Below are 25,557 nucleotides of genomic sequence, written 5' to 3'. Positions count from 1 at the left end.
TTGATTATGAAACTTGTAACAAGAAAAAAATGCTTGATTAAATTTTGGGGCAGGCAACACTATAGGTTCTAGAATCAATACACAATAACAGAAAATGATGAATCAGCTTTTCGGTAGATGTAGTGAGAAAAAGTTATATGGTGAGTATGTGGTAAAAAAGTTAAATGACTAAGAATCCCCCCAAAACACCTCCACTGTGGGGTGCTCTTTCCTCTAAACAGACTATTAGCCTGCAGTAGTACCAGGTCTTCCAGCCAAGAAAAAGCAAAGTCGAGGAGCAAGTGGACTCCAAACCAGACTGGTCAAAACTGTGAGGATGAGAAACAAAATAAAGAAGGGAGAGGGTATGCAGCTGAAACTGTGCCTCAGCTTGACTGGGGTCCTTTCTAATAGTTGGTGGTCAGGGGTGCGGCTAGGAAGAGTACCTTGCTAAGAAACAGTCAACAACAATAGCATATCCTATCTTTAACCTCTGCGTCATTTCTCATCAAGCAACTCGTGTGCCTATATAGTTCTGTTTAAATTACCTCTGTGGTATTATCTGAATGACATCTATGGAGAATAAACATACACCTAAAATGGGTGTAATTTTAAACATAAAACTTGTTTAAGTTCATTTGCCCCTCATTAACTATGATTTGCAATTATCCCTTTCCAGATTTTCCTCATCCTCACTAACTCATTTACAGAGTTGTCTATGTCTATTTCTTAGTTTTTAAGCTTAGGTAGAATCACTGGGTTGATAAAGGATAGGTGGTAGACTTGTCTTTATTTTTAACACTTTTCTTTATTTTAACCCATGGCAAAACAATGAATACTATTATTTTTTACTTTAATTAACCTATATATCCAGCACTAAGCAAATTAAGTAAACTACAGTACACCCACATGAGGGAATACAGTGAAGCCATTAAAATACTTTTTGACACAGACCGACAATCAATATGTATCAGGCGAGACAGGCAGGTTAGAGAACAGTGGGTAGAGGAGGCACAGGATGGGAAGCTATTCTAAAATATAAAGTTTTTAACTTCTGGGTAGAATTACAGTCAATTATTGTCTTTTTGTGTATCTCTGATTTCTGATTTTTCTATAATGAGCTATTTTATTTTAAATAGCTAAATGATTTAAACTTCATAAACAAAAGTAAAAATTAAGTTGAAAATGATACTGACTAGACTGCAAAGGCCTACTGAGGAGACTGTGTTCAGAGACACGTGCACAAAATGAAACACGCAGTAAGCAGGAAAACCATCAAGGTCAGAGGTAGGCTTACCTTTAAGCCGGCTGCTACATGAGGTGGGGTGTCCACAATCTGCCGGTCGTCTGAAGAGCCACCACGTTTTAGGTCGATTACTGGGGCAAGGACTGTACTTTGTTTTGTTCTCTGGCTCTAAAATCATTAAAGAACAAGAAGAGTATACTGAGCCTTCAAATTAAAATCCATACTATTTGTAACAAAGCTTTTTTTTGGGGGGGGGAGGGGTCCTCTATAACGAACTTTTCAGATTCTGCAACAAGAAAACCATAATCTTAAAATAGACTTTTACAAGAGGGGACCCCAACCACCCCCCCCTCCCCCGGGAATTATCTTCTAGAGGGCAGGCCTCTTGTAATACAGGCTTCCCCCACTAGGTGAACCCATCTGTACCAGTGTACCAACTGGTTTTGTTGTGAGAGGCTGTGTTCTGCTTCAGTGAAATTTTTTTTGAAGATTCTCAATGTGTTTGCCCATTTCATGATGGGGGATTTACAAGTGCACTTGCCCACACCAATCTGAGTGTTCAGCAGTTTTGACCAAAAACAGCATGACCCCTGTGCCCCACCCTTCCTATTCACCCCATTTCATCCTGAGGAATTTTTTTGTTTCCTCAGATGAGAAAAGTTCTCAAAGGGAAACATTTTGCCCATGTGGAACAGATGAAACAAAAAACAGCAGAAGTACTAAAAGACATCAAAATTGACAAACTCAAAAACCATTTTGAGCAGTGGGAAGAACATCTCCATAGGTGTACTACATCAAAGGGAGAGTGCTTTGAAGGTGACTTAAGTTTAAACATGTAAGCATAAATACAACACATCTTTTATAAATAAATGTTGGTTCTGGGGGATCCCCCTCATAATCCAATTATTAGTATAACCACATACTAGTTTCATTAGCCCATTTTCTTTTTCAACACAAATTTCCTCCATTGTAAAAGATTTATAGTAAACTTGGTCAGTTTAATTTAACTTTGCATGCAGTATCAGCTCTACAGCAGGTTTTCCTTTGACCAAGAGGGAAAATCTGGAATAGCACATTACACTTTTTGACGAGCGTGGATCTTTCCCGTAAAGCGGGTATTTTTTTAAATGCTGAGCAAAAGTTACTTGTAGATTAGTGTTTTTCCTCCCAGAGAATATAAAATCCTGTCTCACCTCTTCTATTGTGAACCTACAGAAACATATTTTTTAAGATAACATGATCATTCAGATACCTTCAGCCATGGTTAACATCTTACCATATCTGTTTCACCCTATACCTGTATTTATGCTAAACCATTTCAAAGACATTTGAAAACACTAGGATACTTTACACTTAATCTCCTAAAATTATGGACACTCTTACATAACCATGACACTATTACCACACCTAATAAAATCAATTGTAATTCCTTGTGTCATTTCCTATCCAGTTCATACTCAGATTTTCCAAGCTGTCCTCAAAATGTCTTCTAAATACTAGATTTTATTTTGAACCAAGGATCCTACCAAAATTCTGCAATGCATTTGGTTTTTAAGACTTTTTTAAAAAATATCTTATTGATTATGCTATTAAGTTGTCCCATTACTCCCCCTTCATTCCCCTCCACCCTGCACACCCTCTCCCACCCACATTCCCCCCCTTTAGTTCATGTCCATGTGTCGAAAGTTCTTTAGCTTCTACATTTCCCATAGTATTCTTGCCCTCCCCCTGTCTATTTTCTACCTACCATCTATGCTACTTATTCCCTGTACCTTCTCCCCCTCTCTCCTCTTCCCACTCCCTTGTTGCTAACCCTCCACGTGATCTCCATTTCTGTGGGTCTGTTCCTGTTCTGGTTATTTGCTTAGTTTCTTTTTGTTTTTGTTTTAGGTGTGGTTGTTAATAATTGTGAGTTTGCTGTCATTTTACTATACATGATTTTTATCTTCTTTTTCTTAGATAAGTCCCTTTAACATTTCATAAAATAAGGGCTTAGTGATGATCAACTCCTTTAACTTGACCTTATCTGAGAAGCACTTTATCTGCCCTTCCATTCTAAATGAAAGCTTTGCTGGATAGAGCAATGTTGGATGTAGGTCCTTGCCTCTCATGACTTGGAATACTTCTTTCTAGCCCCTTCTTGCCTGTAAGATCTCTTTTGAGAAATCAGCTGACATTCTGATGGGAACTCCTTTGTAGGTAACTGTCTCCTTTTCTCTTGCTGCTTCTAGGATTCTCTGCTTCATTTTTACCTTGGCTAATGTAATTATGATGTGCCTTGGTATGTTTCTTCTTGGATCCAACTTCTTTGGGACTTTCTGAGGTTCCTGGACTTCCTGGAAGTCTATTTCCTTTGCCAGAATGGGGAAGTTCTCCTTTATTATTCGTTCAAGTAAGTTTTCCACTTGTTGCTCTTCCTCTTCTCTTTCTGGTACCCCTATAATTTGTATGTTGGAACATTTAAAGATGTCCTGGAGGTTCCTAAGCTTCTCCTCATTTTTTTTAATTCTTATTTCTCCATTCTTTTCTCTTTGGTTGTTTCCTTCTTCCTTCTGATCCACTCTATTGTTTTGAGTACCAGTTTCCTTCCCATCACTATTGGTTCCTTGTGCATTTTCCTTCATTTCTCTTATCGTAGCCTGCATTTGTTCATCTAATTTGTGACCAAAATCAATCAATTCTGTGAGCATCTTGATCACCAGTGCTTTGAACTGTGCAGCCAATAGGTTGGCTATCTCTTGGTCACTTAAAAGTACTGACTGTGGGGTTTGAAAGTCCCTGTTTGAGCCATCTTTTCCCCCCTTTGGTCTTGTCTCGCCTGTTATGTATGAGGGGCAGAGCCTTAGGTGTTCACCAGGGTGGGGCACCCCAGTCGCTGGCTAGTGACTTTGTATGTGGGGGGGGGGGGGGTCCAAGGGGGAACAATGGCGCTTGCTCCGCTTTCCCTCAGACCTCAGTCCCTTCCACTGCTTCCCCCGAGCAAACTGAGCCCCTCTGGTGCCGATTCCCATGTGGGTGGGCTTGTGCACCCCGTGGGACTTTCCAAGGACCTCTCCTGTGAGGCTGAGAGTCTCTCCCTGTGCCTCAACCCCCACAGGTGTTTTCAATTGATGTCCCAAGGCTCTATTTCCCAGCGCTGGGATCCTGAGTTGCTCAGTGCCTTGCTTCACAATCGCAGCATCACTGGGTCTGCCATTTGCCACCCCTCGGCTTGGGTCTGCCAGCTGCCACTTGCAGGCTCAGGGTTCACCTGCTGCGGTCTTACATGCCCCAGATGCCTTACATGCCTGGTCCCAATTCTCTCTACTCTCCATGCTGCAACCCGAGCCCGGCTGCCCGGCTCCACCCCTCCTACCCATCTGGATGAACGGGTCTATTTCAACTTCTTGGTTGTCCAACTTCCATACAGTTCAATTTTCTGTCAGTTCTGGTTGTTATTCTGTTTCTAAATTGTTGTTGTCCCTATCTTGGTTGTGTGAGGAGGCACAGTGTGTCTACCTATGCCTCCATCTTGGCCGGAAGTCCGGTTTTTAAGACTCTTAATTTAGGAAAACCCTCCCTCTTTGTCGTCGTCGTTGTCATCATCATCACCACCATCATCATCATTTTTCCCTCCACTATTTTCCTCTGACACTGTCTTGTAAAATGTACATTCTACATCTGTCTGATAAATTTTTGGTGGTCTAGTTTCACTTATTCCTCTATGCCATACAATTCCTGAAAACTGAGGTAAATCTTAATTAGGGTAGAGTAGCGCTTTTTGGCAAGAACACACCATAGGTGAGGTGGTGTGCTTCACTTAGCATCACCCCAGCAGGCACACAAGGCGGGCTGTCTGTTAGTAATGCTAAGTGTGAGCAGATAGGTATAGTGGTAACCACTTGATCTCTCAGTTATTGAGGTTTAATTCCCCCCTCCCTTTGCAATTTAAAGTGTTATACATTTGCATTATTATCACTACAAAAGGGTCAAAATAAGCCACCATCACCCTTGAATTTAACATCACTTAAATTTTAAGCAAACAAATTTAATCCAATCATTAAATACACAATTCACCAAGTGAATACCAAAGTTGAAAGGGCAATGGAGGGGGCATTATCAGAGTCATACAATTTTCTATTTGATATTATATTTTACAGTAGAGATACAGATGAAACCATAACTCCATCTTTCGGTTTGTAGGCAACATTTTTTCAATCAAATACCTTTACAAATCTGGTTAGGCCAAATTTGTGCTGAGTAATTAAGTAGTAAATTAAATAGCCTAAAAGAACCAATGAAATATATCTTCACTCCCTTCAAGAAAAACACAACATTAACTTCACATGGCAATCTCAAAAAATGTTAGAAAGTTAGCAGCAATGACTTCATAAGCAACTTTTTATTTTGACCAAATACAAAAATATTATTTGAAATCTCAATAGATCTCCTGAAAGTAATGTATTTGGACAAGTGAAAAGCTGGTAAGCATAAATAACACAGACTGAAGCAGGTAATAGAGAGGATGTTTACGAGTCTAGATTTCATATAAAAATATAATTCCTTGCTTATCAGCATCCAACTCTTTACTTTTCATGTGAGTAAAACAATGGCACAGAAAAATTAGTATGCAATCTGTAGATTTTGACTTTTTAATATTTATTTTTTAAAAGAATCTATTTTATCAATTGTATTTAATACAAGCTGCCTTTTAACCTATAGTTTATAATTATGCACTAGCTAGATAGAGAAAGTGATCCTGAAGTATTTGGCAGGAAGAAACAAATTATCTAGGATTTTAAAAGATTGGCTGTAAGTAATACACAAAACTGACTATTTTAAAACTGGCAATAAAAATTATCCCAAGTAGCTTTGTTTAAAAAAAAAAAAAGATTTTATTCATTCATTCATTTATTTATTTATTTATTTTAGAGACAAGGAGGAAGAGAGGGAGAGAAACATTAGTGTGTGCTTGCCTCTCCCGCACCCTCTACTGGGGACCTGGACTGCAACCCAGCATGTGCCCTGACTAGGAATCGAACAGGCAACCCTTTGGTTTGCAGCCTGGCACTCAATCCACTGAGCCACACCAGCCAGGGCCCAAGTAGTTTTTAATTTGTAAATCTCTAGAATATTTTGACTTCTGCTTTTCTATTTTGTTTTGTTATCTTCCATTGAACTATAAGATTGCCCACACATCTAACTGAGTTTATGTTACTATGATGAGACTTGCTCCTTGAAGCCATTTTACAAAAGAGATTAGGCCTTCAAGAATAAAAGACATGAAACATAAAACCTTATTTATACACCTAATGTACACATCAAAAGTTACATGAAACTGCCCTGGCTGGTGTGGCTCAGTGGACTGAGTGCCAGGCTGCGAACCAAAGAGTCTGTGGTTCAACTTCTGGTCAGGACACATGCCTGGGTTGTGAGCGAGGTCCCCAGTTGGGAGCACAGGAAAGGCAACTGCAGATTGGTGTTTCTCCCCCTCTCTTTTATCCTCCCTCTCTCTAAAACTGAAAAAAAAATTTAAGAAAAGAGAAAAAGAAAATACCTTCTAATTGATATCCTCAAATGGTAAGATAAAATATAGTATCCATAAAACAAGTAGAAGATAATAAGAAATGAATAAGTCAGGGAACAAGAAGAAAAAGTTACATGAAACTTAAAAACATTTAAAATTTAAATCAATTTTAAAATTAAAAGGAAGATCAACCTTTGTCAATAATCTTCCTTTCACGGAGGATAAAAGCTTGTTTTGAAAAGACAAAATTCCATCTCTTTAAAAAGAAATACAGCACACAAAAAATTTAAACCTTGTAATGATGAATGTGAAGACGACAAAAACTCTAATCAACTGACAAAAACAAAATTAAATTTTAAGACAGTGTTGCTTTACCTGTGGATATCCTAATTCTAAAAACCTTTTATAATATGTAGCAATCAGATGTTAGAACTTCAATAAAAGTGTCTATTAATATAGTGAAGGAAAAGAAAAACAATTCCAACATTAAATAACTATTTCTTATGGAAAATTTCAAACATAAAATTAAAGAGAATGTTCAAGAATTCCTAAGTCTCTAATGCCCAGCTTAAACAACTATGAACTCATGGCCAATTTTGTTTCATGTACATCCTTATCTCCCCTGCTCCAGACTGGATTATTTTGACATAGGTAAAGCTCAGAAACTACACCATTTTATCAGTAAATATTCCAACATATATCTCTAAGCATTTTTAAATGTTTTTCATTATAGCCTCCCTCTCAAGGAAACTTAATAATTTTGCCCTACCCATAACATTTTAATACCACAATATACTGTATATCTGTTTATGTACTTTATTATATATATCTGTGCTTTATACATAAAAAGAACAAGCTCATTTTCACCCCCTTCGGATCAGTATTTGCCCCACTTGGGAGCATATGGTCTGCACTGGGGGATGCATGCTCTGAAACATAAGGGCCCTTAGAACAGTAAGCAATCCATAATACCATTCTCATTCCTAAAAGTATATGACAGTAACATTTTAATATTAAATACCCAGTGCGCAACTATGCTTTTCATAATTTACATGTAAAGTAAATTCAAGGATTTTGCCAATGCCCACATATACAACAGGAACAGAAACAATGACATCCAGGCTACATTCACAACTGATTCGAGCGCTCAATAGCACATACACCTTATTATAGCTTCATAATTACTACAGAGCTTCCTTTCTCAAAGTGCTGATTCCAAACTACCTACAACTAACAGCAGGAATGCTACCAAAAATACAGACACCTGAGGCCCCACCCAGAGCCAGAATCTACCAGACTACCAGGCACATGGCTACTAGAGCAATATTTTAACCAAATTCTCAGTAATTGTAGACATAATGAAGCTTGAAAACCTGTATTATTGCTGGAAATCATGAGAGTACTGTCTTTCTCCATAGGAATCCCTACAACAGTTCTTCTATTCCTACAAGCAGGGAGAAGCAAAATGACCTTAAACTCCTTAATCTTCTCTACAAAGAGCCTCTCTGGCCGCAGCAAGTTAAAACCATTATTATTCTCAATCTAAGGAGGAACCTGCTCTGTAGACGTCTGCGTTCACACTGTGAGCTCATCTTACCTTTGCTTGAGTGAGAGCTGCCTTCTTCACCTGAAGCTGAGACTGCAGAAGCTTGAAGTTTTTGGACCATCCCTCCGTTTTGGAGTCACTGGTCTCCACTCCCAGGTCATCATACAGGGACATCTTTTCAGTTTAATGCTGAAAAACAAGGTGGGGGAGGCATAGGATTTTAAAAATGCAATATACAGTACAGATTTAAAATCTTTTTGAGTTAAAAATAACTCACTTTTAAGGAATTTTACAGGTAAAATATATTTAAAGTGATTCTCCTAGTCCAGGAACCTTCACTGACAGAAGTCAAAACACCTGGTATCAGCAGTCAGTGCCCTTTCTAATACTCATGTACTATTTTGCAAATACACTTCTAGAATAAGATCATGTGGTCAGGAATTCATGAGTGAAACTGGTCTGTTCTACAGCATATAATGAGCTAAAGATGGAAGCTCTAGACTCAGGACATTGTTATTTACATACACCCAATTTAAAAAATTCCACTTGGTCTCAACAGCAAGAGTTGAAGCCTTACAAAAACACCAGATTCATCCAGCACAATTAACTACCCTTTTGTAGAGAAAAAAATTAAACATATGCCTAGAAATTTTTAAAAACCAGAAATGATCTCACAGAAATAGGTTCACCAAATGCTTCTTGAGGGGAGAGAGTTCAGGGTTAGATCTTAAATATCCTTTCCTCAGGACACTGGTACAAAGAAATAACCATTCTATAGTGAATGATCAACACACAATAACCCTGCAGAACAAAGCAAGACGAGATAACAACAAAAACAAAGTCAACAATAGTTAACATTTACTAAAACTTACCTGGCCAGGGTGGAGGTAAATGCAGCATCTGCTGTAGGAGCCTAGGGCTAGGCTGCAGATGGGGATCTGGGTGGGACTTGAGGAGATAAACCCGCCCTAGGTCTCCCGTGGAAGACCAACCTCAAACCCAGTCAGGTAAACTCCACAGCCCTTGCTCCTAAATCCCTCCTGCTACCTTTTAAAAACCTCAACATTCTGAAACTCACAACATGACCCACTTCTCAAAATTTAAAAAAAAAATCAATCTTTCTCACAGATGGGGGGGAAAAACTGTTTTTTGATTGAAATCTCTAAACTGCAAATAAATGCTTAGCACAGGTAGCTTCCCATTTATGGATGTATTCCAAAAGTCTGTCAGTTTCCAGGGCCAGACAGCATTTTCCCATAGAAACCATGTTATACAAAATCTGTCCCACCTTTGTCCGTGTCTCAGGAATAGGTGATAGAGACAAGAAGGAAAATATTTAATTTCCCCCCAAGGTTACAACTGACTGAGGGCAAAAGTTATTCTGTGGTACATGCTTACTTCACCCTTCTCTGGCTGGTATTCTAAGACCCTGCTGCCCCAGCACCTTGGCTGACTTTGGTTCCACTTCGTGTAGGGTTGGGGTGGCAGGGGTGGATATCATCTTTGCTCCCTCCAAATAGCTGTTTTGGTTTTGAGCAGTGTACCTCTCTCTGGCTGGAAGTCAGTGCCCCACTAAGCTGTGGCTCCTTCTTAACATTTGAACCCTCAGATTACCTAAAACTTTGTTTTGATTTCTTAATGAAAGGCCCCCAAGGTAGCACAGAAGCAGGGTTGAATAAAAGCAGAGTCCAGGGTCCTGGTGGCTGATTGCTCCAATGAATCACCTAAAAATCCAGGGATGCCTAAATGTTCTCCTCCTCATTAAGGCTTCTGGGACAACTCACCAGCTCAGACCATTTCCTAGACAGCATATCCAATAGGAAATGCCCACTGCCTTCAGTGCAAGACAAAGTGAACATTTTACTCAGGAACTTGGCAAGGCCTTGTCACGTTAAGCTTGAGTCACTGAAGCTAAATGAAGAAAGAGTAATGAACTCCACTTCTTAATAAAATATGGCTGAAATACAACCCTGTCTTCAAAGCTATAGAGGGAATTCCCCTGGAGTCTACTCCCTCCTAGTCTGGCATTCAAAACTAGTAATTTTTTTTAATTTAAGATTTTGGTTTTTTACTTATTTTTAGAGGGGATAGGAGCAAGGAAGTGAGAGACAGAAACATCAATGTGTGGTTGCCTCTTGTGCACCCCCTACTGAGGACCTGGCCTACAACCCAGGCATGTGCCCTGACTGGGAATCAAACCAACGACTCTTTGGTTCACAGGCCAGTGCTCAATCCACTGCACCACACCAGCCAGGGCCAAAATTAACCATTCTTATCTAAATCAAAATTTAGACAGGAGAACCTAATAATAATAATAATAATAATAATAATAATAATAATGATAATGGCCATGAGCTTCCGGTAACATGGCCTGATAAATAACAGTAAGCCCGGCCACGGTAGCGGTGTAGGCAGATATGGTTCGCCTCTGTGCAAAACCACACCAAAATTGCAACTACAGTGTAGAATAACCAAGAACAACCATCACTCAGAACCATCAGAAATTGAGTTAATGGAAGTCTGACAACTACGGAAATGAAGAAATCACACCATCCCGGCTGGTTGGAGGGGCACAGACGTGGAACTGGCTGGTCCCATATCCACATGCAGTGAATAAAAATTCGGAAGGCATATATCAGGAGCAAGGAGTCCCAGCCCCACACCAGGCCCCCCAGCCCAGGGTTCCAGTGCCAGGAAGACAAGTCCCCACAACTCTGGCTTCAAAAATCAGCAGGGATTAAGTTGGTGGAAGAAACTTCTGGAGCCCCGAGCAATTTCTCTTAGAGAACCCACACATGGACTCACCTACTCAGACTCACTCCCTCCAAGCTCCAACCCTGGAGTAACAGCTTGAAAGGCACCAGTGACATACTGGGAGAAACTGAAGTGACTGGCATCAAAGAGCCCAGAGGCCATTGACCTTTTTCTAAACCCTCCCCCCACAAAGCCACGAAGCCCTGAAGCTGGTATTAGATCTGAGAATCCATCAACCTGGCTAATACTGTTTGACCAGCCCTGAAGATCCCCAGAGACTCTGTTCCACCCAACTTACTGGCCCACCAAAGCTGCTTTCCCATATGTTTGGCTGGTCTTAGCTCATACTGCACAACTTCCTAAATTCTCTCAAACAAACAACAGCTGGCCTCAGTGAGCCCCAGGCCTGGCACTAACAGCCAGCAGTCAGCCTCGATTCACAGCTTGGTTTTGCCTGGGAATCTTCAAGCCCAGCACAAGTAACAGCCATCTCAGACTGCTTTATTGCTCAGGCAGGGTGGCTCCCAGAAAAACAGAGGTCAGGGCTGACCTTGGCTGCACCACCTGGGAAAACAAAGGGGCAGCTACTGACCACGTTGGAGCACCATCACCCTGACCCTGAACTGCTGATCCTCCAAAGAGAGTAGAGGTTGGTGGTCAGTGGTCACAGCAAATCTTGCAGCTGAATGGCCTGGGTAAATCCCTCCCATTGATCTGCCAACAGCAATCAAGGATCAACTATAAGAGGAAGGTATACTCAGTCTACACAAGAGCATACCTCAAGTACCCAACTTGGGTGATAGGGGAGGTTGTGCCACTGAACCCTACAGGACACCTACTACAGTAGGATACACTAACAGGACATGGAGTCAACGCAGCTCTACCTAATAAACAGAAAGGGAGGCTGCCAAAATAAGGAGAAAGCAACATGGCCCCAATGAAGAACAGATCAAAACTCCAGAAGAAGAGCTAAATGAAATGGAGATAAGCAATCTAGCAGATGCAGAATTAAAAACATTGGTTATAAGGATGCCCAAGGAATTCAGTGAAGACATCAACAGCATAAAAAAGATCCAGTCGGAAAGGAAGAATACACTAATGGAAATAATGCACTATTTACAGGGAAACAACAGTAGAGTGGATGAACCTGAGAATCAAATTCATGATTTGGAACGTAAGGAAGAAAAAAAACAATCAATCAGAACAAGAAAAAACACAGAATCTAAAAAAATTAGGATAGTATAAACAGCCTCTGGGACAACTTTTGCACCATGGGGGACTAGTGGGAGAAGAGAAAGAGCAAAAAATTGGAAATCTATTTGAAAAAAGAATGAAAGAAAACTTCCCTAATTTGGTGAAGGAAATAGACATGCAAGTCCAGGAAGCACAGAGTCCAAAACAAGATAGATGCAAAGAGGCCTACTCTAAGACACATCATAATTAAAATTACAAAGCTTACAGATAAAGAGAGAATCTTAAAAGCAGCAAAAGAAAAGAAGTTAGTTACCTACAGTGGAGTTCCCACAAGACTGTTAGCTGATTTCTCAAATGAAACCTTGCAGGCTAGAAGGGATTCACAAGAAATATTCAAAGTCATGAAAAGCAGGGACCTCGAGAATGCTCTACCCAGCAAAGCTATCATTCAGTTTGAAGGGCAGATAAACAGCTTCCCAGACAAGGAAAAACTAAAGGAGTTCATCATCACCAAACCGTTATTATATGAAATATAAGGGACTAATTTAAGAAAAAGAATATTAAAACTATGAACAGTAAAATGGCAAAGTATACAAATCTATCAACAATTGAATCTAAAAAACAAACTAAGCAAACAAGAACAGAACAGAATCATGGATAGAGAGTGTTTTGGTGGTTGCCAAGGGGAATGGGGTGTAGGGGAATGAGTGAAGAGGTGAGGAGATTAAGAAGTACAAGTAGGTAGTTACAGAATAGCCATGGGGATATAAAGCACAGCACAGGATATGGAGTAGCAAAAGAACTTATATGCATGACTCATGGTCATGAACAATGGAGGGGGGATTGCCTGAGGGAGTGAGGGGTGCTAGGTAGAAGGGGGCAAAGGGGATAAAATCAGGATAACTATATTAGCATAATTAATAAAATATAATTAAAAAATAAAATTTAGGTAAGATATCCTTAAACTTTAATCTGAGAAACTCAAACAGAGCAATAGCAAGAAAAACAATTCTGAATGTCCAGCTTAGTCTTGTGGTTCTCAAAAAAAGTACTTCAGAAATAATCATGCATCTTTCATCTACCCTAGTTTAATTTTTTGAACCCTCTTCATCCAGTTAGTGACCAAATCAAAACCTAGTAAAAATTACAGATTCATTTGTTCTGTCTGTCTTTATTCTTAGAAAGGCAATCAAAGACCAGCACATACTGGGAAACAAATATAAATGAAGCTTTCTGGGAAATTACAAACATAAAGATAAATAAATGATCAAAATGTGGTTGCAACCCAAACTCCACTTTATTTCTTCCAATATCTCTTCATAAAAAAACTTGAGAAATTCATCAAAAAAGGTATTTAGAAATGTTAGTACCAATGGAAACAGGTTAACCAAATGCCCACTAAATTACAAAGGGAAAAGATTAGTGTATTCATTTTTGTACCTCCAATTTCTGGTGCAGAGTAGGTATTTAATAAACATATACTGAAATATTAATAGTCAAATAAAGTCTATTTAGCCACATGAATTAGTAGTGAAACTTCACAATGCCCACAGCTTTCCCTAGAAAAATTAGGCAAAAGCTTCTGGAGATAGGTGGTGGTAATGGTTGCACAATGTGAATGGATTTAATACTACGGCACTGTGCACTTAAAAACGGTGAAAATGGCAAGTTTCATGTTATGTGTATTTTACTACAATTAAAAAAAGAACAGTGGACATCGATAATAGTGTGGTGATTGCGGGTTGGGGGGAGATGGGTGGGGAGAGGTGGAGAGGAGCGTGATAAATGGTAGTGAAAAAATACAATGAAAAAATGTTAAAAAAAAAAAGAACAGGTAAAACGGAGGGAAGAGGTGAGAGAGGGGGTGTGAGGTAACAGGGTGCTGTTTAATCAACTCTCATATATTTCCTGATCTGTAAGACTCACGTCTCATAGAAATATTTCCCAAATTTGGGGGTTAAAAAAATCAAGCAGTATAGAGGATCTCTGCCTCCAACAGAGTTCTTTCATCTAAGAATCCAATATTTAACAAAGACTTCAGAGTTGAATTAATGAGGTTTCATGAGACCATTCTTCCTCCAATTCCATTTCTAAACTGAAGATGGTTTGTGGACAACCCCATCCAAAAAGATGGTTTGATTTGACTTATCTGCAAGCTTCAGAAATCATTATACCACAAAATCTTATGTTAAAGTCCACTCGATTCTCAAAACCTTCAAATACACTTTAAATACTAGAAACTGATGTCATCTTAGCATCATCTCCCAGTTTCTGCAACAAAGTGCTTCTAAATCAGATCTCTGCATCACAGTAAATGCAAAAGAGCTTTCTCGTTTTTACTGAACTTCAAACCCACAGGACTTCGTTAGTTACAGCAACAGCACATTCATCATCCATCCTCATATGTATGGCCTGCTTTTAATTAATTACTATAGTGCTACAAGCATCAGTGACTTCACCCAAAACAAGAGTCAGGATTCAGACAAGAACCGACATGCAACCTATTTGAACTGTCCCCTCCTCCCCACCCTCATCCCATTCAAGTGATTTCCCCTGGCCCAGGTGAGCAGCAACCTGAAACCCATTCACATGAATTTCTTACTCTCTTCCTTTTGTATAATTTTCTTTACACAGGTTTACCGCATCTATTCCTTAAAAGGTGTGTATACTTTTAATTTTAGTTGTTTAAAGCACTTATAAAAATACCATAGTTGATTCATTCATTCTCCCCACAACTACCACTAAATGTAACAAATGCATTGACAGCCAGGACTTGAACTTCATTCATGCTGAGATGTTAGTTAGATAATATAACACATTTTTATCATGAAGCCTTGTGCCAGGTAATAAAAAGTAGCCCTTTCTAACATTTGGATATACCTCGAGAAGCCAGGATCAAATGCAAATACAAACAGCGGACTTTTATAACTTAAAATACCTGCTATTTACTTCTTTTTTTTATTGTAACACCACCTTTTGATCAACATATCTTTCATATATGCTCCATTTAAAAAGAAACACAGCAAACATGGTTAGCTAGAAGAACGATGATTTTTCAAGATTCTATCTAAGCTGGCAAAGTATGTTTTTTAAACATGCTCACTGGCAGAAAAAAAAATGTGGAAGCAGTCGTCTCAGATGTGTCCCAACCGCTCATCTTTCAAGTGCATCTCTGAAGCCTTTGGTGACTACTACTCACACATAAAACTATCGCCAATTTGTTTCCCCTGAACACAGTGGGACCAGGGCAACTTTTACTTGTTATGCCTCCTATAGATTGTTGACACATGATTCTCTTACTATACCATAAGTTCCCTAAATGTACGGGCTGCTTCTGCCTTCATCCTTGTATCTCTTGCTTAGCACCATGCTTCAAACATTGTAAGTGCTTTATAAATATTTTCTAAATATATCAGTGAATGGATAGAAAATTAACATGCACCTATTTAAATCACATTATTATAAATCAGTAAGATCTGTAGATCTGCCTTTTAAAGATATCAACTTATGGTAACTGGGATTTGATACAACTATGGTAGATTTTAAATAGCATACTATAATTAAAGGAACAAAAAGTACTGCAACCATATGATTAATGTCAATGTCTGAGGTCTGAGCACCTCAAGAAACAAGCTTGGTAGGAGGCTCTCATATTACTAAATAGGTCTTCATGTGCCATGAGGTGAAAATGAAGCCTAAAGAATATGGGAAGTATGTACTGACGGAAAGGAACAGGTGAAAGGAACAAGACAGATACTACGAGGGGCAGTGCACATTGACGTCCACAGAAACATATAGGTAACACAAGGCATGCCGCATGGATAAGACTTACAATGACTTTTTAAAAGATATTTTTAAATTTCCCTATACCTTGACTCTGACACACTTGTCCTAGTTTAGTATTTTCCTCAATTCTCACAGACTTGATTATTACCAAGATACCACAGGCTGGAGTGTATTCCTAACAAAGTCCATGTAATTTACATGGACTTACAGAGTCCCCTGTAATTTAGATATATTAACAGAAAGTCCTTCACAATTTACTACTACAAAGACTTGAGGGATTACTAGCCCTTGATCTGTTCCATGAAGACAATTTAAAACAAAACAGGTAAAAAGAAATCCACTTTATAAAGTTACATTTGGGAACTCACAACAATTCTCCCCCAATTTTTATTTTCCATAAAGGCTAGCCTTAGTCATTCCAGAACTCCACAATCAGAAGAGCTCTTCACCATTAACACTTCTATTTACACCAGGTTATATTTTTGTCTGTCTGACTACCTATCCCAAACAGTACAGCACGCGGCACATTTCTTAATAAAACTCTCAAGATAAAACACCCTCGGTTTAAGTTCCTAATTTTTTACTCTATATTGTAGATATTCTTATTAGAGTCAAAATGTCTGCAGCTTTTATCCTATAAAAATATGGAAACTGAGTTTCATTCTATAAAAACGCCACCTGCTGCTGGGAGACAAAGTCTTCATCTAATTCTTATCCAGGTTATATTTTCCACCCATACACCTGCTTCTAACAATGAATCTCTTCAATGGCTCTCCTGTACTGTCTGTTCAAAGAACCTTTGGATCTGACCCACCTCTCCTCAAACCTCTCTCTCTCTGCCTTACCTGCAGTTTCCAGAATGCACTACGGTGCTCCTGGTGGCCGAGGCTACCTTTACACTTCTTTCCCCTTCAGGGAACCTTTTCCCACCGTCTCGCACATCTAACAGAACACCTCTAAAACTCGTTGCAAGCGCCACCCCCTCTTGGAAGCCTTCCCAGACACCACCCTAGTCCTTGGATCAACCCGGGCACAGGTTTTTAAGATTATTCCCCAGAGACCAAACTCCGAAAGAAGGGGTAGAATCTTACTCATCTCGCACCTGCCGTTCATTACATATGGCCTAGGCCACAGGTGACCGTAAAAAAAATGCTCGAAGACTGAACACCAGAGCTAAAGCACCACTTGAAAAGGACAAGGAGCAAGCTAATATTGCAGTCAGGATTTCCTTCACCCGCCCCTCGTCTTTGAGAAACGACCACTTCTGGTATTCTGTGGCCACGAAGTAACTAGCTTCTCTCCTCTCCACTCCCTGGGTCTTGCAGGAGTGCAAGTGTGCCGGGCCACAGGTGACAGGGGCCTGCCTACCGGGGTCCAGGGACTGAGCAACTTTTCAAAACAAGTCTAATTAAGGAGGGGAAAGAAAAACGTCCTCGGGTCCAAAAGAGACGGTAAGAGACAAACGGGAAAAGGAAGGACGAAGAGTGGAAGAGTTCGAGGCTCTGGTGACCCGAGGCAAATAAAGGAAAGTGACGGCGGGGCGCAAAGGGAAACACAGAGGGTCGCCGGGGCCGGACCCGAGGCCCGCCTGTTGCCGGAGGACGCCGGCGGCTCGAGGGACCGGCCCGGGATCTCCCGCTCCACTGCGGTGCGGCCTAAAGCCACGGCCTCGCATCCAAAGCTCCCCCCCACCCCCGGGGACCCGCTCCTGCCCGGGACGCCACTTACCCAAGCCGCCGGGCCGACTGTACCCATGGGCCACGGCGGCGCACCAAGGACAAGACGCCGCGGGAGGGAAGACCGGGTCCACTTAGCGTAAGCCTGTGACCTCGCAGCCCACTACCGGTTCCAACCACTACGCTGAGGCCGCAGGGTCCGAGCCGTCGCGGACTAAGAGAAAGCGTACGGCTGAGAGAGAGAGGCTCACCTGTGCCGCAGTCGCCTGCCCGCGACGCCCCTTGCTGGAGGGAGGACCTCACTGCACCCCCGCCTCCGCCAGCATGCTTCTCTAACGCCAAGAGGTGTCAACAGTGGCACAAATTTGTGAAATTTGATACTGAGGAAAGTGCCCAGTGACCACAGATGGTGAGAAGGACAAATGGTCCAAAGCTGCAAAGATGGTCTTTGGCAGCCAACTGTGTACTGTCAAGTGCCTACTAGTAGGAGAGAAGGGGAGAATCCCTCTGAGCCCTTCGCTGTCATCCATTCAAAACCATTCTTGTACATACACAACGCTGAACATTAATCACCATAGGTGAGATGAGTGCAAAAATACTGCAAAAGAAATGGCAACAAGCACGAAAGTAAAGGTACGACTAAGGAAACAATACATATGGAATTAAGGTTACATACATGTTATAAAGCATCACAATTTAAAAACAACATAACAAAAATTGGGAGGAAAAGAGAAAATGGGATTCTGTGTAAATATGATTTTCATATATATAATTTGAGGTAAAATATTGCAAACTGATAAATCAAATAGACATTTAAGCAAGTATATATCTCAGGACAAAGGAACATAGAAAGAATATAACCAAGTAAAACCTGGTGATTAAGAAAAGGAGAAAAGAAAGAAATACAGTAAGGAGTCAATGGAGAATCTGAAATAATAGATGATTAAGGAGATCTCATATGTTGGAGATCTCCAGGTTGCAGGCTATTTCCTGTCACTGCCCTCCTTCTGGCTGGAGTGTTGTGCATTCCCGAATCATTAAGCCACACATTGACAGACAAATCTTTTATTCACAGGCCACAGATACAGTCACCTGCATTGTTTGGGGGTTTTGTAGTTTCTCAGGAAGAAATGATGTTTCCTGCTCATTTCTGAGTACATTAGAAACATCATTCTTACTTCCACTTCCTGTCCAAGGTAACTAATACTACTTTTATTTCAGCAACTGAGAATCTGAAGCTTAATGAGATGGGGGACTTTAACCCAGGCCATGCAGTTAGAAGGAAGGATGAGCAAATTGTGGAGATTCAGAAGAGGGACAAGACACAAGGCACAGTGGATGAGTCCAGGTTGGAGAAAAAACATATCTAGTGACGCCCAGCGATACAAGATATATGGCGCTCCTCCAGCAGCGCTCAGCAGCTGGGAGGGAGGTGGTCAGAAATAGATGGTAGCATTAGTCAAAAACTAGAAATTAGCATGGCAGATGATCTGGGAGGAAAGGAGATGAGGGAGGGGCTTAGGCTGGCAGGAAGTGGCTGGAATGAAACCATAGCATGCAGGACAGACACTGCGGGAGGACCGGGAGGAGCGAAATTAAACAAATGTGTGGGTGCACTAGAAGGAAAGCCTGTAAGAGCAAAAATTCACGAGCAGACTAAATAGTCAATAATGACAGTGAAATTCAATTATTTTGGGGGACAATTTATATGGAAGAATCTATTTTTGTTTCCAAAATATGTAACCATATGCAGAGAAAGCATCTAAGGAATATTTGCCAATATGATTTTTCTCTGGGTAGGTGGGACTATAGCAGCTCTGCATTTATATTTTTGCTTGTTTGTACTGTATTTTTCCCCAGTAATTTTTAATTATATGTAGAATTTTCTGAAATTGTTAAGAAATTTTAATTCACTTTCTATCCATTGATGTCTGTTTTCCTTGATTGATGAGATTTGCCATAAATTTTGAATTGTTTTGATTGTTTGAAAACTAATATTTCACTTTAAAAATTCCATTTTTTAAAAGTAATTTTTATGCATTTTTACCTTAATGGGGATATGGTTTAGATGCCAAGTTTGCAAATGCACACACCTAAAATGGTCAATAAAGTTATACAATGTTTTTCTCACTTTCCAGTGCCATTCCCATTTTTCCAGCAGGGAGACTCAGACCTTGATCTGAGAGATGACCCCGTGGGTTCTGTCGTCTTTTCCATCATGTAGTGCCATCATGTGGTGCCATCCCCAGAGCGTGTGGGCAGAAGCAAGTTTTACTTCAGGACTTTGATGGTGAGTACAGCTTTGAGTGACAACCTTAATGTGGTCCTCAAAGTGTGCTCAGGTCATTAAAGCCAAATCAGTGGTTTACATGGCAGGATCAGGAAATGACTTTACCTGTGATCAATGGGTTTTGAGGGATTAGTAACTTACTCTTCCTCCATGGAGCAAAAGCATTGCAGAGAGTAGTGGTGACAGTTGAGCACAGAGGTCGAACTTTCATAGAACAGCAGAGGAGGACTAGTGCTGACCCAGTGCTGGGGATTTTAACACAAATCATCCCACTGATCCCTGAGTACCCAACAAGACAGGTGCTACTGTGAACACGAAAGTGACACTCAGACAATTAGCACTAAAAACACTGCATACTGATAGACTGCCTAACATGCCTTTTATTAAACCACTGATACTGTGTTTGCCATGCTAACATTTGACTCAGTGTATACTTTGGAAATCATTTCAGTTTCACAGCTATTAATAGCTCTAGAGGCTGTATTCAAGTGTTTAAAAATGTCAGTTTGGAAGAAATGTGGTTTTCTTCTGATCCTAAAACCAACACATACGCTCGTGGAAAAATATTAGAGTATACAACTAAGCCCAACAGATTAAATAGAAAGAATCTACAACAACTCCTTCTGAGGATTAAGTCCTGTTAAAGCCCCGGCGCCCATTCTTCCAGGCCCGTTGCTGTGCGTGTACACAGGAGGGTGACCAGCCGTCCCGATTTGCCAGCAGAGCAGCTTCCTGGGATGCTGGGAAAACTGGGAGAGTTCATTTGTGCAGATGCACTCGTGCTTGTGCACGCACACAATAGTGAATAAAAAACACTTTTACTGGAAACTTCAAGTGCAGAACCACACTGAGCTCCTTGCATGCACTTTCCTTATTCTCACTTTCCAGAAAGTAAACTATGGCATAGAGAGCTGTTCCTGTTACAGTCTTAAGTCTGTTGTCTAGTTTCCCACTGAGGCAGGGTAGTGGTACAAACTCTTAGTCAGCCCCATGGGGTCACGTGCTCCACACAACATTCCAGTCAAGATGGGCCGACTATATGACCTCGGTGGTCCCGTAAGGTTATAATGAGGCTGAAAAAGTCCTGTTGTCTAGTGACATCGTGACCTCCCTTACACGAGAGCCCAGTGCACTACTCAGCTGTGTGTGGTGCTGCCGGTGTAAGCAAATCTGCTGCGCTGCTGGTTGTATAAAATAACAGCCAATAATATTTTATAGTTTAATTACTACATATGGTGCCAGATGGTACTTGAATTATTTGGGGATCACTTTGTAGTTTACATAATTATCTCAATACTAAGCGGTACACCTGAAACTAATACAAAATAATATTGAATGTCAACTATAATTGAAAACATCAAACAATTAATAAAAATATAGCACATACTATTTATTACCTAATCCTATAGTATATAATATCAATACTTGATTGGAAAATAAATGACTATATTACTGGTTTACATATTTACTCTACTGTACTTTTTATTAGTTTACAGTGTGCTCTTTGTCCTTATAAGAAAATTTGCTGTAAAGCACCAATCATGCATCTTGCATTTACCATATCTCTTGATTGCTTGATTTTTTAGTTGTGTCTGATTGAATCTCATTTTCTTTTTCTTCTTTTTTTATTAAGTATATTTTATTAATAATGCTATAACAGTTGTCCATCTGTTCCTCTTTGCTGACTTCCACCTGATACCCCAGTTGCCTCCAACAATCCAACCCCCTTAGTTCATGTCCATGGGTCCTACATCTATGCTCACTAGCTTCTCCATTTCCTATCCTATTCTTAACCTCCCTCTGACTTTTTTGTATCTACTATTTATGCTCCTTATTCCCTGTGCCTTTTCCCCCATTCTCCCTCCAGCCCCTCCTCACTGATAACCCTCCATGTGATATCCATTTCTGTGATTCTGTTCCTGTTCTAGTTCTTTCCTTAGGTTTGTTTGTTGTTGTTGTTGTTTTTTAGGTTTGGTAGTTGATAGTTGTGAGTTTGTTGTTATTTTACTGTTCATAGTTTCTTATCTTATTCTTTTCCTTAGATAAGTCCCTTTAACACTTCATATAATAAAGGCTTGGTGATGTCATGAACTCCTTTAACTTCACCTTATCTGGAAAGCATTCTGCCCTTCCATTCTAAATGATAGAATATCATTTCTCCTTGTCTTTCTCCTTGTCTTTCATCCTGAGTAATGTAATTATGATGTGCCTTGGTGTGTGCTTCCTTGGGTCCATCTTCTTTTGGACTCCCTGAGCTTCCTTGACTTCCTGGAAGTCTATTTCCTTTGCCAGATTGGGGAAGTTCTCCTTCATTATTTTTTCAAATAAGTTTTCAATTTCTTGCTCTTCCTATTCTCCTTCTGATACTCCTATGATTCAGATGTTGGAACGTTCAAAGTTGCCCCAGAGGTTCCTAAGCCTCTCCTCATATTTCTGAATTCTTGTTTCTTCATGCTGTTCTAGTTGAATGTTTATCTCTTCCTTATGGTCCAGACCATTGATATGAGTCCCAGTTTCCTTACCATCACTGTTGGTTCCTTGTGCATTTTCCTTTATTCCACTTTTCATAGCCTTTACCTTTTCCTCTATTTTGCAACCATACTCAACCATTTCTGTGAGCAGTGTTCTGATTAACAGTGTTTTGAACCATTTCTAATTAACAGTGTTTTGAACAGTGTGTCTGATAGGTTGGCTATCTCTTCATTGCTTAGTTGTATTTTTTTCTGGAGCTTTGATCTGTTCTTTTATTTGGGCCATTTTTTTTTTGTCTTGCATGTCTGTTCCCTCTGTCTTTTTTTACCTACAAATTATGCTTCTTATTCCCTGTACTTTTTCCTCTATTCTCCCCCTTTCCCCTCCCTGCTGATAACCCTCCATGTGATCTCCATTTCGACAATTCTGTTCTTATTTCAGTTGTTTGCTTAGTTTATTTTTGGCTTTTTTAGATTGAGTTGTTGATTGTTGTCAGTTTATTGTCATTTTACTATTCACAGTTTTGGTCTTCTTTTTTTCTTAGATAAGTCCTTTTAATACTTCATTTAATAAGGGCTTGATGATGATGAACTCCTTTAACTTGACCTTATATAGGAAGCACCTTATCTGCCCTTCCATTCTAAATGATAGCTTTGCTGGATAGAGTAATCTAGGTTGTAGGTTCCTGCTTTTCATGACTTTGAATACTTCTTTCCAGTCCCTTCTAGCCTGCAAGATTTCTTTTTGGAAATCAGCTGATAGTCTTATGGGAACTCTTTTGTAGGCAACTCTCTTCTTTTCTCTTGCTGCTTTTAAGATTCTCTCTTTATCTTTCATGTTTGGCATTTTTATCATGATCTGTCTTGGTGTGGCTCTCTTTGGGTCCAACTTTTTTGGGACTCTCTGAGTTCCTGGACTTGTATGTCTATTACCTCCACCAAACTGGGAAATTTTCTTTCATTATTTTTTCAAATAAGTTTTCAATTTCTTGCTCTTCCTCTTCTCCTTCTGGCATCCCTATGATTTAGAATGTTTAAAGTTGTCCCAGAGGTTCCTAAGCCTCTCCTAATTTTTCTGAATTCTTGTTTCTTCTCTCTGTTTCAGTGAATGATTATTTCTTCCTTTTGTTCCAAATCATTGATGTGAATCCTGGCTTCTTTCCCTTCTCTGTTGGTTCCTTGTATATATTTTTCTATTTCATTTTGTACACTCTTTACTTCTTTCTTTATTTTGTGGCCCTATTCAATCATTTCTGTGAGTATACTGATCAGCAGTGTTTTGAACTCTGCATCTCATAGGTTGGGTATCTTTGTGCTGCTTAGTTATTTTTCTGGAGTTTTGGAATGCTCTTTCATTTGGGCCATATTTCTTTGTCTCCTCAATTTGTCGGTGCACCTGTCAGGTAATAAGTGGCAGAACCTTAGGTATTCACCAGAGTGGGACAATCCACTTTGCTGCCTTGTGGCACTGTATATGGGGTAGGTGTAAAGAGGGAACAATTCCACTTGATTGGCTCTGTCCCCATTTTCGGTCACTTCCCTTATAGATTTAAAGTAGTTGGTGCCCTTCTAGCTGCTGCCCTCATGCGGACTCTCCAAGTGGGTGGACTTCTGTATGTTCTCAGTCCCTGTGGGCTCCTGAAACTGACTCTCTTGAAAGACTAGGAATTTCTTCTGCTGCTGCAACCCCTATTGGTTTTTATAGCCAGAAGTTATGAAGCATTATCCTCCTGCAGCTGGAACCCTGGGCTGCAGGGTCTGACCTGAGGCTAGGATTGCTCACTCCCCAGTTGTCATCCCAGTGTTTATCCTCTGCAGGAAAACGTGTGACCACACATTCTGTGGGCTTCTGCCACCTTGCCGTATGACCTGTCTGCTCCTGTCTCCGCCCCACCCCCACTCTGCCCCTCCTATCCATCTGGGTAGGGGGGGCAGAAGAAAATGAATGTTTCTTCCTTAACTTCTTGGTTGTTAGACCTCCATACAGTGCAATTTTTCTGGAAGTTCTTGTTGTTTTTGTTTTCAGATTGGTTGTTGTCCTTCTTATGGTTGTGTGAGGAGGTGAAGCATATCTACCTATGCCTTCATCTTGGCTGGAAGTCTGAATATCATGATCTATTGTGTACAGTAATATGCACTATAGGCTTGTAGCCTAGGAACAATAAACTATACTGTATGTCCTGGGTGTGTGGTAGGCTATACCCTCTAGATTTTTGTAAGTGCAGTCTGTGAAATTGGCAACATCACATTTCTCAGAACGTAACCTTGTCATTATGTGGTCCATAATTGTTTATGCATTTTTCCACTGATTTCCTTTTTAACTTTATTAAGTTTTTAAAAAAGATTTTATTTATTCATTTAATGAATGACTAAATAATGAAATGAATGAAAGAGAGAGGGGAAAAGAAGGAGAAAAAGAGGGAGAGAAATATCAATGTGTGGTTGCCTCTCATGTGCCCCCTACTGGAGACCTGGCCTGCAACCCAGGCATGTGCCCTGACTGGGAACAGAACTGGTGACCCTTTGGTTTGCAGCCCATGCTCAATCCATTGAGCTACACCAGTCAGGGCTACTTACAGTTTTTTATATACAGAAATTATAACTCTTACATGTCAGTGCTATTGTTTCCCAACTTTACGTGATGCTTAGAAAGTCTTTTTCCATCCTAAGACCATAAAAGTCACTTAGAACTTTTACTATTACAATGTAAAATTCTTCCCAGTTTTATTGATATAATCGACATATAACACTGTATTAGTCTAAAGTGTACAACATAATGATTTGATAAATGTATGTACTGTGAAATGATTACCATAATTCAGTTAACATCCATTATGCCACAGAGTTACAGTACTTTTTTTTTGTAATGAGAACTTCTAGCAATTTTCTTTCTTGTTTTCTTTTTTTTAGCTATTTTCACATAAAGAAAGCCCTTACTTACCATCGATCATCTCTGCAACTTTAAGCAAAGTGACATATAATGAAACCAATTTTACCATAGGCGAACTAACATAAATAAGAGTGAAGTTCCTAGGGCAACTCATCGATATTGTAATAAAATGGTGAATAAAATGGCATTATGTGAGGACCTGCTGTATGCTATACAGTA

General features: G+C 40.0%; 1 protein-coding gene across 2 annotated transcripts in view; it reads right to left on the bottom strand.

Moving 5' to 3' along the window:
- Positions 1-17,911, bottom strand: part of RBM17 (RNA binding motif protein 17) — a 64,010-nt gene extending 46,099 nt beyond the window's left edge. For both annotated transcript variants that reach the window (XM_045858227.1, XM_045858228.1), the window contains exons 1-3: positions 17,740-17,911; positions 8,329-8,466; positions 1,277-1,393 (exon numbers count right to left, since the gene is read on the bottom strand). In XM_045858227.1, coding sequence (XP_045714183.1) covers positions 1,277-1,393; positions 8,329-8,451 — 240 coding nt within the window. In that variant the 5' untranslated portion in view covers positions 8,452-8,466; positions 17,740-17,911. The remainder of the gene's footprint in view (positions 1-1,276; positions 1,394-8,328; positions 8,467-17,739) is intronic.
- Positions 17,912-25,557: the final 7,646 nt, after the last annotated feature.

The sequence above is a fragment of the Phyllostomus hastatus genome, unplaced genomic scaffold (assembly GCF_019186645.2).
Source record: "Phyllostomus hastatus isolate PE091 unplaced genomic scaffold, TTU_PhHast_1.1 phas_scaffold_1674, whole genome shotgun sequence".
Taxonomy (NCBI): domain Eukaryota; kingdom Metazoa; phylum Chordata; class Mammalia; order Chiroptera; family Phyllostomidae; genus Phyllostomus; species Phyllostomus hastatus.
Note: the sequence above shows the minus strand (reverse complement) of the source record. Positions and strands in the feature narration are given on the sequence as shown.